The sequence below is a fragment of the Acanthochromis polyacanthus genome, chromosome 3, assembly GCF_021347895.1.
Source record: "Acanthochromis polyacanthus isolate Apoly-LR-REF ecotype Palm Island chromosome 3, KAUST_Apoly_ChrSc, whole genome shotgun sequence".
Lineage (NCBI taxonomy): Eukaryota > Metazoa > Chordata > Actinopteri > Pomacentridae > Acanthochromis > Acanthochromis polyacanthus.
In genome coordinates, this window is record NC_067115.1 from 22,852,163 (window position 1) to 22,865,615 (window position 13,453).

General features: G+C 41.0%; 1 protein-coding gene across 5 annotated transcripts in view; it reads right to left on the reverse strand.

The window, feature by feature from the left end:
- si:dkey-92j12.5 (multiple PDZ domain protein) overlaps positions 1–13,453 on the reverse strand; it is a 43,125-nt gene that overhangs the window by 25,089 nt on the left and 4,583 nt on the right. For all 5 annotated transcript variants that reach the window (XM_051945836.1, XM_051945835.1, XM_051945837.1 and 2 more), the window contains 14 exons: positions 13,113–13,196; positions 12,721–12,828; positions 12,437–12,539; positions 12,220–12,311; positions 11,641–11,854; positions 11,233–11,307; positions 10,552–10,631; positions 10,279–10,425; positions 8,796–8,981; positions 8,425–8,586; positions 7,767–7,976; positions 5,534–5,704; positions 3,430–3,553; positions 830–1,028 (listed from right to left, as the gene is read on the reverse strand). In XM_051945836.1, the coding sequence (XP_051801796.1) occupies positions 830–1,028; positions 3,430–3,553; positions 5,534–5,704; positions 7,767–7,976; positions 8,425–8,586; positions 8,796–8,981; positions 10,279–10,425; positions 10,552–10,631; positions 11,233–11,307; positions 11,641–11,854; positions 12,220–12,311; positions 12,437–12,539; positions 12,721–12,828; positions 13,113–13,196 (1,955 nt within the window). The remainder of the gene's footprint in view (positions 1–829; positions 1,029–3,429; positions 3,554–5,533; positions 5,705–7,766; positions 7,977–8,424; positions 8,587–8,795; positions 8,982–10,278; positions 10,426–10,551; positions 10,632–11,232; positions 11,308–11,640; positions 11,855–12,219; positions 12,312–12,436; positions 12,540–12,720; positions 12,829–13,112; positions 13,197–13,453) is intronic.

Here is a 13,453-nt window from a genome sequence, read left to right on the forward strand (position 1 = left end):
CAGTCTCCAAAACGGCAGAAAAAGTCACTAGATTTGTAGCTAGTCTCTTTTGAAAAAAAAAGTCGCTAGGACGCTTTGGAAAGTCGCTAGATTTAGCGAGAAAGTCGCTAAGTTGGCAACACTGGCGCCGCGCTCCGCATCAGCTCGTGCTTCTCGTGTGTGAATGCGCGAACTGATGACGTCAGGCCGGGCGTCACATAAAAATTCACTCACAACTCCATTTATATTGGTTATAGTTTTCTCATTTTATGCGGGAATTGTGAAATCAAGCGGGACCCGCATATTTCTCTTTTTTTTTTTGTGGAAATGTGAGATTCTTGCGGGAATTATGCGCTGTTTTGCGGGGATTATGCGGCCTTTTGGGAAATAATTGACCTCCGCATAATCAGCGGCATTTTGGTGATTAATGCGGGAATTCATGTGATTGCATAGTCGCGTTTTTCTGGAGGTCTAGATAATGTTGAAATGCAATAGCTTGTTTTCTAGATCTATATATGTATGTATTTATATATGTGCTTCCTAGCAACATGACTAAAACATTGAATGCTGTAGTGTCCTTAATGATGTCATGTTGCACTTTAGAGCCACATTTTATTTTCTGCAACAACCTAAGAAATCTGAAGGTTCAAGTGTTGAAATAGCACTTGACCCATTGCAAAGTGGATGACACAGAGTGTTGCACATCTCACCACTCAGTACTTTTAGACTGGTGAAGTAGAGGGACTTGTGTGATTTAAACACCCTTAAGAGCTTTCACAGAGTCACTGCGTGAGCCGTACCGTGATGTAACATGTAATGTAATGCTATGGGGCACAGACTGTCTTCTCACCTCATCTCTGGCCCTATGACAGAGTGTCTGCGGAGCATGGCCCTGGCCTTGGCGTTAGTCAGGTTGGAGGTAGGTTCTCCGTTGATGGCCAAGATGGCGTCCCCCACCCCTAGCCTTCCATCCTGGCTAACAGAGCCCCCCTGGACCACACTGCGCACCAGCATGCCTGAGCCGTCCTTGATAGCACTCACCGACATCCCTGCCAACACGCACATAACACACCAACACACACAAGCACACACAGGCACAGGTGAGTGGAGGGTTGGCTAAGGCTACTATGAATGCATGCCAAACAGCGACAGTCGCCCAAACAAACACCTGACAGTGGCATAATCAGCATAATCAAGGCAGACACTAGGCAGATTAGCACACAAACATGGCTACACATGCTTGACATTTACACAGCATCATCCTTCACAGTCAGTCACGTAAGGTTCATAAACAGAATCACTCACATCCACAAAGGGCAGAGGGCACAGGTGACTAGAGGTGTAACACATGCCAGTCGCACAAACACCTGACTTTGGCATTATCAATTTGGACACTAGGTGGATTACACAAACACTTCATTAATGCAAACAGGCAGAAGCAGGTAAATCAGGCATCACACACGCACGCGTACACCTCATGCACACACATACACACACTGCAGACAGGGAAGACTGTAACAAATTAGGTCGTCTGGTCTATAGTGCTGCCGTACTACATTGGTATCTAATGACAACGGACATCCACAACACTATGGTCGTACATAATTTGAAGCTGATCAAAGAAATGACTTTGTGCTTATTTTTGATCATATAAATAGTTTATTGTTTTTTATTTTTACATTCAAATTACAATACAATCATAGTGCCTGGAATACAATCAACCGGAGACACAGCTACTGACGCTGACAGGTCAAACAGAGGACACACATTTCAAAGACATTAGAGGAATTTCTAAGAAATTATGCTGAAAGTTTCTAAATCTAAGGTTTGTGAAACTCTATAACAGCGTCAAAATATATTTTACGAAAACAAACTCTGCTGCAAAAATGTTACTCTACAACGTTTAAGAGTAACTTATAGTAAAGTCCTACATGAAAAGCTCTACGAAGAAATCTATTTGTTTTGACCTCAACAAAACTTCTTTAAAGTACCAAAGACTTAAGTACACCAATGGGTTCACAGCATTCAAGAAGAAGCAAAAATTCAATAGGCTGCTTGAAGTTGTGTTTTAGTTGATCAAGGCATGAAAAAAGACCACATTTTAGTCCATCAAACCTTTTTCTTTAACAACCTGCTCCAAAAGCCATCCTAACTCTGTAGTATACACCAACCATACACTGTACGTACATGTCTCATCTCCAAAATTGGGTATAAAATCATAGGTATGGATAGTATTGTACATGGCACCTAATATTTGGAAGAAGGTAAAGTAGCACAAATAAATATTGTACTACTACACTATTGATCATAAAAATTCCCTCATATTCAAGTCTTATGTTTACATACAACTCTGCAGCTGAACCTTGCTCTGGATCAAATACATTTAGATTTGCAAAACCAAAAACCAATAAAATCTGTAAATCCTCTATATTTGGATTCAAGAAGACAATGCTTCGTTAAATATCCCAGCAAGAGGACCTACAATATTTAAAACTGATTAAAAAAAAACAAAGAATGCAGTGATACACAGAGTGTAGGTTATGACCTTGGTTTTCTCTATCTGAACATTTACATAACTTCAAACTTTCACAGATACACCCCCCCACACTCGCACAACACACAAGTAGTGCGGTGCCTTATTAGAACACATTTCCAGAATACAAATGAGGCTGCTTCCTGATGCTTTGCATAGTGCCCTTAGATAAAAGTGCAGAATCGCCTTGCACCCTGTTGTTTCCATGTCATGTTTGAATAACCAGACACTGGACATGCTCTTGGAGCAGTTAAGACAAAATACTCTCAACACTGGAGTATAAAAAAAAAGATATTCAGATCAACATTCATATTATATATACTCATTGTTTTTAATGTTGCCTCTTAATAATCTTTAACTGTTCATTCATTCCCTTTCCAGTTTCTCACCCAAACACAAGCACATACAGTAAACACACACACACACACACACACACACACACACACACACACACATGTTTGTACTTCTATCTTAGTGAGGACATCCATAGGCGTAATGCATTTCCTAGAGCCTTACCCTAACCTTAACCATCACAACTGATTGCCTAAACTTAATCCTTACCCTAACCCTAACCAAACCTCAATTCATACCTGTTCTCTAAAAACAAGTCTTCACCCTCAAACATGGTTGTTTCAAAGTGAGGACCGGCCAAAATGTCCTCACTTTGTAAAAATGTCCTCACATTGATAGTTAAATGCAGAAAATGGTACTCACCATGTAGCAAGTACAAGAACACACACACACACACACACACACACACACACACAGATATTATCTCCTCTCGGGTATGAAGAACACACTTCACCACTCCTCTTCAGGGCAGTCGTCATCACCACCTCTTATTAGTGTCATTATCGCCATGCCTGTGACGTACACACACCAAGACACCATCACCATGAGAAAGACGGAGAACATACCAAGGCTACGGTTGCCCCGGACAACAGTGATTGTCTTCTCAAAGCTGATGCGGGGGGGAAGAGGCGGGGCTTGCTGCCTATTGTCATCTTCCAAGATGCCAAAGCGGTGGCGCAGTTGGTTTTCCTAAGACAAAGACAACAAGGTGCATAAGTAAGGAGATGCATTTAAGTGTAATAACAAGGACAACAAGAATAAGAGTTTTCAGTCCAGCTAGTGGCTCTGCAAAGCAGCACAGTGGTGACTTGAGCTACTTTGGAAGAAAAAAATTACAAATTAACAACATTAACAAATTAATATTGAAGTATACCATGTTCAGTGTGTTGGGTGTTGAGTACAGCTGAAGGTGACAATACTTTTGCTGGGATTTGGCTGGAACCCAAAGTTTTGCATACATTTTAAGTTTTACCTGCATTATTGTTAGGGAATCTAAGGTACTATCAATCATCCTCTTGGAACAACAGGTTTTGGTGACCTATCAAGTAGACGTTGAGATTTTTGATTGAATAAATTCAAACTGTTGATAAAGCAATTAGTCTGAGGACTGAATATCAGTAGCAGTTTAGCATAGCTGTCAAGATATTGTACATTACTCTGAACTACTGTCAACCTGATGGTAGTGTGAGGGAAAAAATGAGGAGGTCACCAAAACTAGTATAATTCATCCTTCTTGGACTATGATTGATTGTTGAAAATGTATCTGCAAATCATTCAACAGCTGTTAAGATATTTTCACTGTGGACCATAATGGTGAAGCTGAGCAACCAGTAGACCAACAAAGAAATGAAGAGTGAATACGTACAGCCTCTGAAAATTGCTACTTCTGGAAAAGTAATTATTGTAAAAAAAAAAATACACTAATGCTGAAGTCCTAAATTATCATTACAGGCATTAAGCTTCTTGTGTGAAACAAAAATGATTTCAGACAACCATTATTCTCTAGGGTGAAGGCCTTTGCAGTAATTCTGAAATGTAAAACATGCAGAAAGGCAGGCTTCTTATGTCCCCTGGGCACCTCACAAAGAAAAAGGGCAACAGGGAGATCTTCTTTGAATCTTCACATAAAGCACAAGTAGCACTGAAGTTCTGAAGATACCTTTGCAACAAGCTTGTCTTTGATGAGAACACTGTGACACTTGCTCTGAGTCTGTGTGTGTGTGTGTGTGTGTGTGTGTGTGTGTGTGTGTGTGTGTGTGTGTGTGTGTGTGTGTGTGTGTGTGTGTGTGTGTGTGTGTGTGTGTGAGAGAGAGAGAGACATTGACGCAGAACTGTACGTCCTTGTACAAGACCATGTGCCAATGTCATGCAAGCAGTAAGCACTTTTCATTGAGAGGCAGTTGTTGGTAATTAAGCAAAAGCGAATACAAAAGGCTGCCTCAATAGCACCGAGTTGAGGCCACAATGCAGTAACAAGTCTTTGACACTGAGCACTTTCTCTATGCCTGACCCAGTGATACTGATACAGCCGGCTCTAAGCTCTCCACTATAGAACATGAACGAAGGGAACAGACACTGACGTGCTAATCTCCTTTAGAGTGGCTAAAATGGCTACCCACAGAATCTCAAGTTTGCAAGGCAATGAGCAATGCTTCCTGTGTGACAGGCTGCAAGATGCAGACTACTGTTGTGTTACTGTAACTGTCACAGCAAAGATGTTTCCCGCTGAGTCTAAAGCATTATGCAAATACTCATTTACAAGAATCCTGATAGATGATTGTGCATGATTGTACAACAAAGGAGGGCATTCTTCTGAACTTCAAGAACCAAATAATACATTTTAAACTTGTTAATTCTGACAAATTTTGACACGAACAATTGTTCATTCCGGATCTAGGTTCTGCACATAGAGCTGGTGCTGCAAAAATGAATCGGACAAAATGGCCATCATTGCTTAAAAAAATGTTCAAACAATTCTGACCTCAAATTTTGAAGTTAGTATTTGTCAAGTCAAGTATTAGAAACAAAACGGCCCCTTTACTCTCATGCGAACTGAGGTTCAGTTCTTTTTGTAACCACTAATAAGCAAGCAGAAATTAATTTTCAAGAACAGTATGACAAAAAAGTAGTTTTGTGCACTTGTAACAAATTTTGAGTTGTATGACCTACCATGTAGCAGGGTTGGTTGATCCTGTTGTCCTCGGAGTTGCAAGTGGGGGTGTTGATGTTAGCCTCAGCTGCCTCAGCTAGCAGGCTGACCTGAGTGTGGCTGTCGGTGTCATCGCATGAAGCCCGAGCGCTTCTCTCTGAGATGGGCGTCAAGCCGCCACACAGTTCCAGCTGAGGATAAAATATTCCAAATATGAAAGATAGAACTTTGAAAAAAAGAAGTGCCTCTGTGCTTCAAAAGTGTGTACATTCACGCAGAGGCAAACAGGCTAAAGGAGGTGACTGTAAATTAGACACCCTGTACTCCTCTCCCCTTCTCTCTCCATCTGTAGTGTGGTTGAGCATTGTGTTCATCTCTTGGCTGCATTAAAAATTCAGAAGGCCTGTAACTGGATTCTCTGTTCCTTGTTACTAAGCCACAGTCCACAACAAAAAGGAGAAGAAATACTGTACTTTTCGAGAGGCTGCATACATTCAAGCAATCATCTTGCATATCTGTAGAGATATGAATCATTTCTTTATGAAGTCCTAAAAAAGAACTACAAGTCTGTCTTTGAATTTATGAGTTGCATACACAATGTTTGTTGCAGTCCATCATAGCTATGTTTCAGGATACATTCTACAGCTGTGCACAGGACACCATTTGATAACATGAATTATATTTCATTGGTGAATATCTTTTTAATAGTTGCATATCTGCACCATTGCTTTGCCATTCTTGTCAAAATAAAACACATTTTGCTTAAGTAATTTTTAAGAAACTCCCCTGTGCAATATCACAAAAATGTTAAATGACTCAAAATGATATCACCTTACAAAAATTGTATCACTTTGAAGTTGAGCTGTGGAATATTTGATTGAGTTTATAGTTAAAAGCAAAAAGTTGAACAGGCTACATTGAAAATAATTGCCCTGAAGTCCAACTTCAGTGCAACAACAGTGAATACACCCTTCATTAGAGAGATTTCATACATTCATTCTTTTGTTTGTTTTGTTATTTTTGATGATTAATTCAATCCTGCTGGGCATGGATGATGTCAGTCTTGCACAAATCTGAGGAAAGATGTTCCGCCATTCTTCACAGATGATTTTTTCAGCTTTGCTTGAGGGGATATATTGCTCTGCCTTCTACTTTAAAACACTCCAAAGGTGTTGTGTTGAATTCAAGTCCAAGTACATACTTGGCCAGGTCATAGTTTTCACCTTTTTCTTCTGTAAAAACTCTCGTGTGATTGCTGCAGTGTGTTTGAGACCATTGTCATGTTGGAAAAGTCTCTCCTGCCAAGCTTTTTGGGACTGGAAGTCATATTCTCATTCTGTATTTTGCTACACAAGCCTGTATTCATAGAACCATGTGTAAATCAACATATTTTGCTATGAATATCCTATACCTCTTAGAATCAGGCAACCCCTTAACATTGTGTTCCCTCCTCCGCGTTTTAGTTTGCATAATGCAGTCACATGTGCGGTCCCAGCCTGATCCACATCAAACATGCTGGACCCCATCTGATCCGGATAATTTGATTGGGGTTTTATCTGACCAAAGAATGTGTTGAAAATAATTATCAGCCACCATTTTCATGTTCTTTGGCAACATTGAACCTTGCAGTTTTGTGTCTTTTTGTGAGCAGTGGTTTTCCAGTTCGATGGGGTTTGTAGAGGCTTTCTTCACGCAATATCCGTCACAGTGTTTGAGAAGTGTTCAAAACACTAGTTTTCACAGATAATCCTTGAAGCATTTATTCATCCGTTTACCTTGTCTTTGCAAGGTTGTGTAAAAAGAGAACTGTGCATGTTGTCATTTTCACATGACAGCCACTGCACCTGTAGTTACAGTAGCATGGCTCTTTTCATACTTTCCACTGTTGTAACTGTGTTTCGGTTTATGCTTCGTAGCATGCTCATGTTCTTATATGTTCAATCATTATGAAGTCTCACAATCTGGCATCTTCATTGTCTAGGTAATGCCTTATCATGCAGAGCCACGTTGCATTAGACACAACTCTGACTTTTGGTGCATTGAGGTTGCATTTGTACCTAACTAATCTTTTTTAAATTTATACAAAAGATCAAATACCCTACATGTCATTACTGCAGGATGATGCAGTTTTGAATCATTCAACAGTATTGTGATACAGCACAGGGGTATAGTCAGTTTTGGGATGTTTTTTGGATGCAAATCCACATTTCTAAAAATAAAAAGAGAGAAATATTTAAATTTATCTTTACATACCGGCAGGGGTTTGGCAACACCAATGCGGACGGTGCCATAGTCAGTGGACTTAAGGACATGAACAGCATAATCCAGGCTGGAGCCTTCTAGGTCAGTTTCATTAACGAACATGAGTCGGTCGCCAGGTAACAGGCGACCATCTCGATCAGCTACTCCTCCAGGCACCAAGGACCGGATTACCAGAACTGTCTTAGTGGCATCTTCTGGATCCTGCAGTTTAACGCAAGGGTGAAAATATACATGTAAAATTTGAGATGACAGATCCATTGCGAAGGAAAATGAGATGATGATCAATGCAAGTAAACAGCATGATAAAAGTGGCTAATTAACACATGAAAAGAAAATGGATGTGTTTGTTTCACAGAGCCGCAACTAGCCACAGTTATTATTTCTTTATAGCTTGAAAGCTTTACCATTGATTTTTTGCTCAAAAGGTGCTTTATTCTAAAATGTTTAAACAGAAACTGGCAGAGCACTTTTCAGTCTCAGCAGTTTAACACAAATATACAGAATACAAGAATTCTCCCTGTGGAATACAGAAGTCCACCTCTCCATTTTCTTAGTGCTCACCATATCCGACCCGACACCGATATTCTTAGACTGCAGTCTATTCCAGTCTGGTCTATTTGCAGAAAAGGCTGAGGGGCATGTCTCTTACCTGGTAGTCCAGGATACTGAAGCCCAGTCCCAGCTCGCCTTTCTCTAGCTCGACCACCTGAGCCTCCCTCTCCCACATGGCCAGAGGTGGCGACATGGGGGGCACGCCACGCTTGGTGATGTCCTCAGCTGTAGGACAGGGAATGACACAGCCCTGGTCCAACTGGGATACACAGAGAAGAGAAAGAGGACACAGAAAGTAGCCTGATTTACAAGAGGAGCATGTCAGTGGCACGTCTGAGCATCATTGTAAATGCAGATGAGGTGTTTAAATAATAAATCCAAGATAGATTATACTGTTTTTAAAGGAACCAATTTCAACATTTAAGCTTAATCTACCTAATTCACCTCTTATGTAGTTTTTGCCCCCACCTTATCATTGAACTCAGCCAGCAGCTCTTTCAGAGTGAGACAGACATCATCATCCTCTTCGGCTTCGCTGTCCGGAATTGACGGGGGTACAATACGTGAGCATACCAGGTATACATGGACTGGCAGCTCCTTGAGAATATTGACCACCTCCTTATGTGTCTCTCCGATGAGAGGGATCCCATTCACCTGCCAGGAATACATAATATATATATGCAGCATTTCTAAAACAGATATTTCTATGGTTCATGATTGGCTGAGTCATGCCTGTAGCTTCTTAACAACACGTAACACACACACATAACCCACACCTGTACTGTTTACCTATGATTAAAGATACAGAATGTACATACTTTTCAATTGAAAATAACAATATTTAGATCAAAGCAAATTGTCTTCCATTTACGTGTATCTGCAACTCTGTTGCTGCATGTGTATGAGTGTTCATGAGTAAAATTTGCCAGACAGCCCGAATATTCTATATTTTATAGCAAAATTTCAGTTTTGGGTATCAAGGAGCAATTAGTGGCCACAGCACATGAAGTCACAGCAGGCCATGAACAACTGTTGGAGGCATGGTTGGCCACCCTCAGTCTGCTTCTGTCAGAGGTTTCTTCCTGTTAAAAGAGAGTTTTTTCTCCCTACTGTTGCTGATTACTTGCTCAAAAAAAGTATTGCTAGGTTTCTCTCTTATATTGTAAGGTTTTACAATATGTAGAGTCCTCAGATGACTTGTGTCGTGATTTGGCTCTATAAATAAAACTGAACTGAAATTGAATTGAAGAATTAGAGCTGAAGGCGGCAACTAAAGTGAGTGAGGCTCATTTGAAAATAGAGATGAACAATGGTTTTGCCACGCTCTTGTCATCTGACGGAGATCAAAGGGTTGAAATGCAACACAGATGTCGCCTTGTGCCTCTCAAAGATATGAACAACAGAAGTGTGTTCTACATAGCCGGTTAAGCAACTGTAATTTGCCCAGGAGTTTCATCAGGCTGCTCATCTTGGTGACTGATTCATGTGGGTGCATGAACTTGCCCACTCAAGGGGGAGGAGGGGAAGCTCTTCCAAACGGCACAGACATTTATGCATAAAGGCACAGATTCTCACACCCACTTATGTCTTGCGTACTATTGTTAAGCAAAAGCGCTGAACTATATTGTAGGGTTTGAGTATAAAATCTGTTTTCTTTTGTCTGGTTGTTGTGTAGACCTTCAAACATGCCGTATACCTCCCACTATTACTAAAACACGGCTTGAATACAAACTGGAAACAGGACTGAAAATATGGTACTATGAACAAAATATAATAAATGTGCAAACCTTTCTATTAGTCATCATTGTGCATCCCACAGATATGACAAAATAATATATCCCACACAGATCATATCCTAATTCAGTGCACATGAACTGATATCTTTATCAAATGAGTAAAGGATGAGTTGCCGAACAATTGGCCGAAGGGGTTTGCAGTATCCGTGGGTTACCTCCAATATCTGGTCTCCAGTGAAGATCTTGCCACTTTGGCCAACAGGGCCCTCAGGCAAGATGGAACACAGGTAGTGATGTCCCGCCCGAGCCTCCAAACTGATGCCCAAACCACTTGTCTCACTGAAACGCTCCAGCTGACAAACCTAAAACAGATTGAGGTAGGGGGAAAAAATGGGGCGATGAAAAGAAAATAAAGTTTAGTGGGTATGAGTTGCAGAGTTTCTTTCCATATGATACTCAGTGTTTATTGTCATTACAGAGAGACGTACAATCACTTCATATCGGGGTCCAACTGCACGCTGCCACTTCTTCCTCAGGGCCTCCCCCTCAGCTGGAGTGAGTTTTACACCTGCAAAACATGCACAAACACCTCATATCACACAGTAGCACACATATCAACCAGGATGCACACACCCATTCACAATATTCCAAGCCCGAGGTGACCCAATTAATAAAGATTGGGATCCAACGTAAAAAAAAACAACAACAACAAAAAAAATCACACAGGCTGTACTGGGGAAAAGACAACATAATTCTCCATGTTGCAAAGCAGGGTGTCAACAGACGGGCACACACACATACACCCACACCACAGGCACACACACATGCATATTCACATCCACCATCTTGTGATTTCTTGGCAAACTAATGGTTTCTCATTCATGTATTAAAGTCTCACAGCAATCAAGGCTTATTTGACTGTGTGCTCTAATCAAGCCCAAAAATTCTTGTCTAAATAAAGCTATATATGCAGGCAGGGTGAGAGACAAATCATCTGGAATGAGCTGAATGAGTTGGATAAACACATGATTGCAAAATACTATAAATAGACTGCCATCAAAGGGCATGCTTCACTGGCACATTGCTGTTCCCCGAGTCCAATCAGCATATCAGACTAAGTCCCATGATCTAGTTCCAGACTGCAGTGCAGTATGGGAAGGGGAGCTTACCGTTTCTGGAATCATGTCGGGGTCGTCTGTTGGCGTATGCTGCTCGCCGGGAGATTTCACGCAGAGAGCAAATTCCTGAGAGACAGAGGAACACATTTGAGCACTCATGCAAGGATCCAAATAGACACGTAGGCAGACACACACTTGGGTTATTAAAAGAAAGTGTTTTTCCCAGCAAGCATTTAAAAGAAGACAACATGCAAAATTCATTATTCGCCCAAAGAAGCACCACAATCTGAAAGTCACTTCTGTCATGATTTAACTCAACAGTAGAGGTGGCTCTTTTGGAGGATTTACTTGCATCACAAGTTTATGTTAGGGCTAACCGTAACATGCTCTGTGTTTGCTCCGTCACTTCAAAACTGGTGGACTCATGACACTACTCAGCCCTTTCTCAGCACAAAGCACCTGTCTCTTGAATTTTGTTGAGGCCCACTCTGTAGGGATTGCCCTCGTGGAAGCTGTGGGAGTGTCGGAGGGGTTGCAGAGGTGGTACTGGGGGCAGGATGTGACTCAGGCGGACGGCTTTCCTCAGCAACTTCAGTCTGACCAGGGGACCTGTCCTCCTCAGCACTTCCATAGCACGCTGTTCACTGCAACCCTGCAAGCTCACCCCATCGACCTGCAGGAGGGGGGGATTTAAGGGCAGGGAGAAAAGGAGAAACAACCCAGTGAAGGTGCAAGTATAGTGGAGGCAGAGGCAAAACATTTGTGGATGAGGTGGATGGTATGGAGGGAAGAGAACAATAGTCAGATTATATATCAAGGTAAATAAAAAGAAATCGGAGGTAATCAAAAACTAGAATAAGATAGAAACCACTGGGAAAAACAGGAGAATATAGTTGGATTTGTGTGTATAAAACTATCAAAAGTTGTAAATCTTGCAAAGTTTGAGTATCAGCAGAGACTATATTTTAGACGACAAGGCATTTGGCTTCAAAGGCAGCACAATAAAAAAGCCATCTGTTGTGTTTTTGAGGAACTCACAGACAGGATGATGTCTCCGATGTGTATGCGTCCATCTTGATCGACAGTGCTGCCTTTTACTATGCTCTTCACTATCACGCCAGCGCTGTAGACTGAGTACAGCACAATAGATTAAAGGAAAACTGAGAATTGATTGTGCAATTTGTAAATCAATAATATCAATAGAAAATAAATCAATAAGTTTAAATAAAAAAGTTTAAACTGGGTTGCCACATACCTGAATTTAGGTCACCTATGTAGCTAGAGATGGTGAATCCCAAGCCCCGGCTGTTTTTAGTGAACTGCACACTGAACTCATAGTCATCATTCAAATCACTGAGCTGGAAAGAAGCACAGAAAGAAAAACCTTTGAGTTTAGAGAACACCAGATTATACATATGATATCACTGAATAGCCAATTATTTGACAAAAATAGTTTGCATGTGGCCTCTATCATGTGCTAATATTCTTTATATACACACACAGCCAGGTACAAAACGACTCACACACCCACACACATACCTTGCTGTCCAAGTTGTCCTGGCTGCGGACAGGAGAGGAAAGGTGGTTGTCCTTGGTAACATCCCTGGCGATGAGCAGTTTAACCTTGCTTCCAGCATTTCGCAGCACCTGGGCCAAGTGGTCATTTGTGAACAGATGAAAAGTGATATTTAGTGACCATAAATAAATACATAGGATTAAATTTAAAAAATCTGTTAAGAGCGAGCTTTCCTAGAGAGACAGCATCTCATACAGTTAATACAAAGTCACAGGGTGAGACCGTCAAATCAGATTAAGCTGTTATTAAAACGGCAATTTCATGGAGCGTCCTCATTACGGAAAAAGGCTTAAATAGAACAATGAGCACTTTTTCTCATCCTGTACTTTTATAAATTTCACAAATGATAACTCACCTGCGCCACCTGTTCACTGTTCATGCCCACTAAATCTGTGTCTCCAATGCGCAGGATTTGATCTCCGCTACGTAGGCGGTTATCCTGAGGAGACGCATTCCAGAAAATCACAAAAGCTTGAACAATTTTGTTCCAGTGTAAAAACAGTTTAAGTTTTGTAAATGTATTTTTATTTTTGAAAGAAATTGCTCGACATTTTCCTTGTTGAGAGTTAGATGAGAAGAAGGAACTGTATGCGGTCAAAAAAACAGAACAACCTCTAACCATCTTTGTATGTATTACGCAAATGAGACAAAACTTGTTAAGCAGTGAGGCTCAGAAGTGCTAATAGGGTTTTTTTT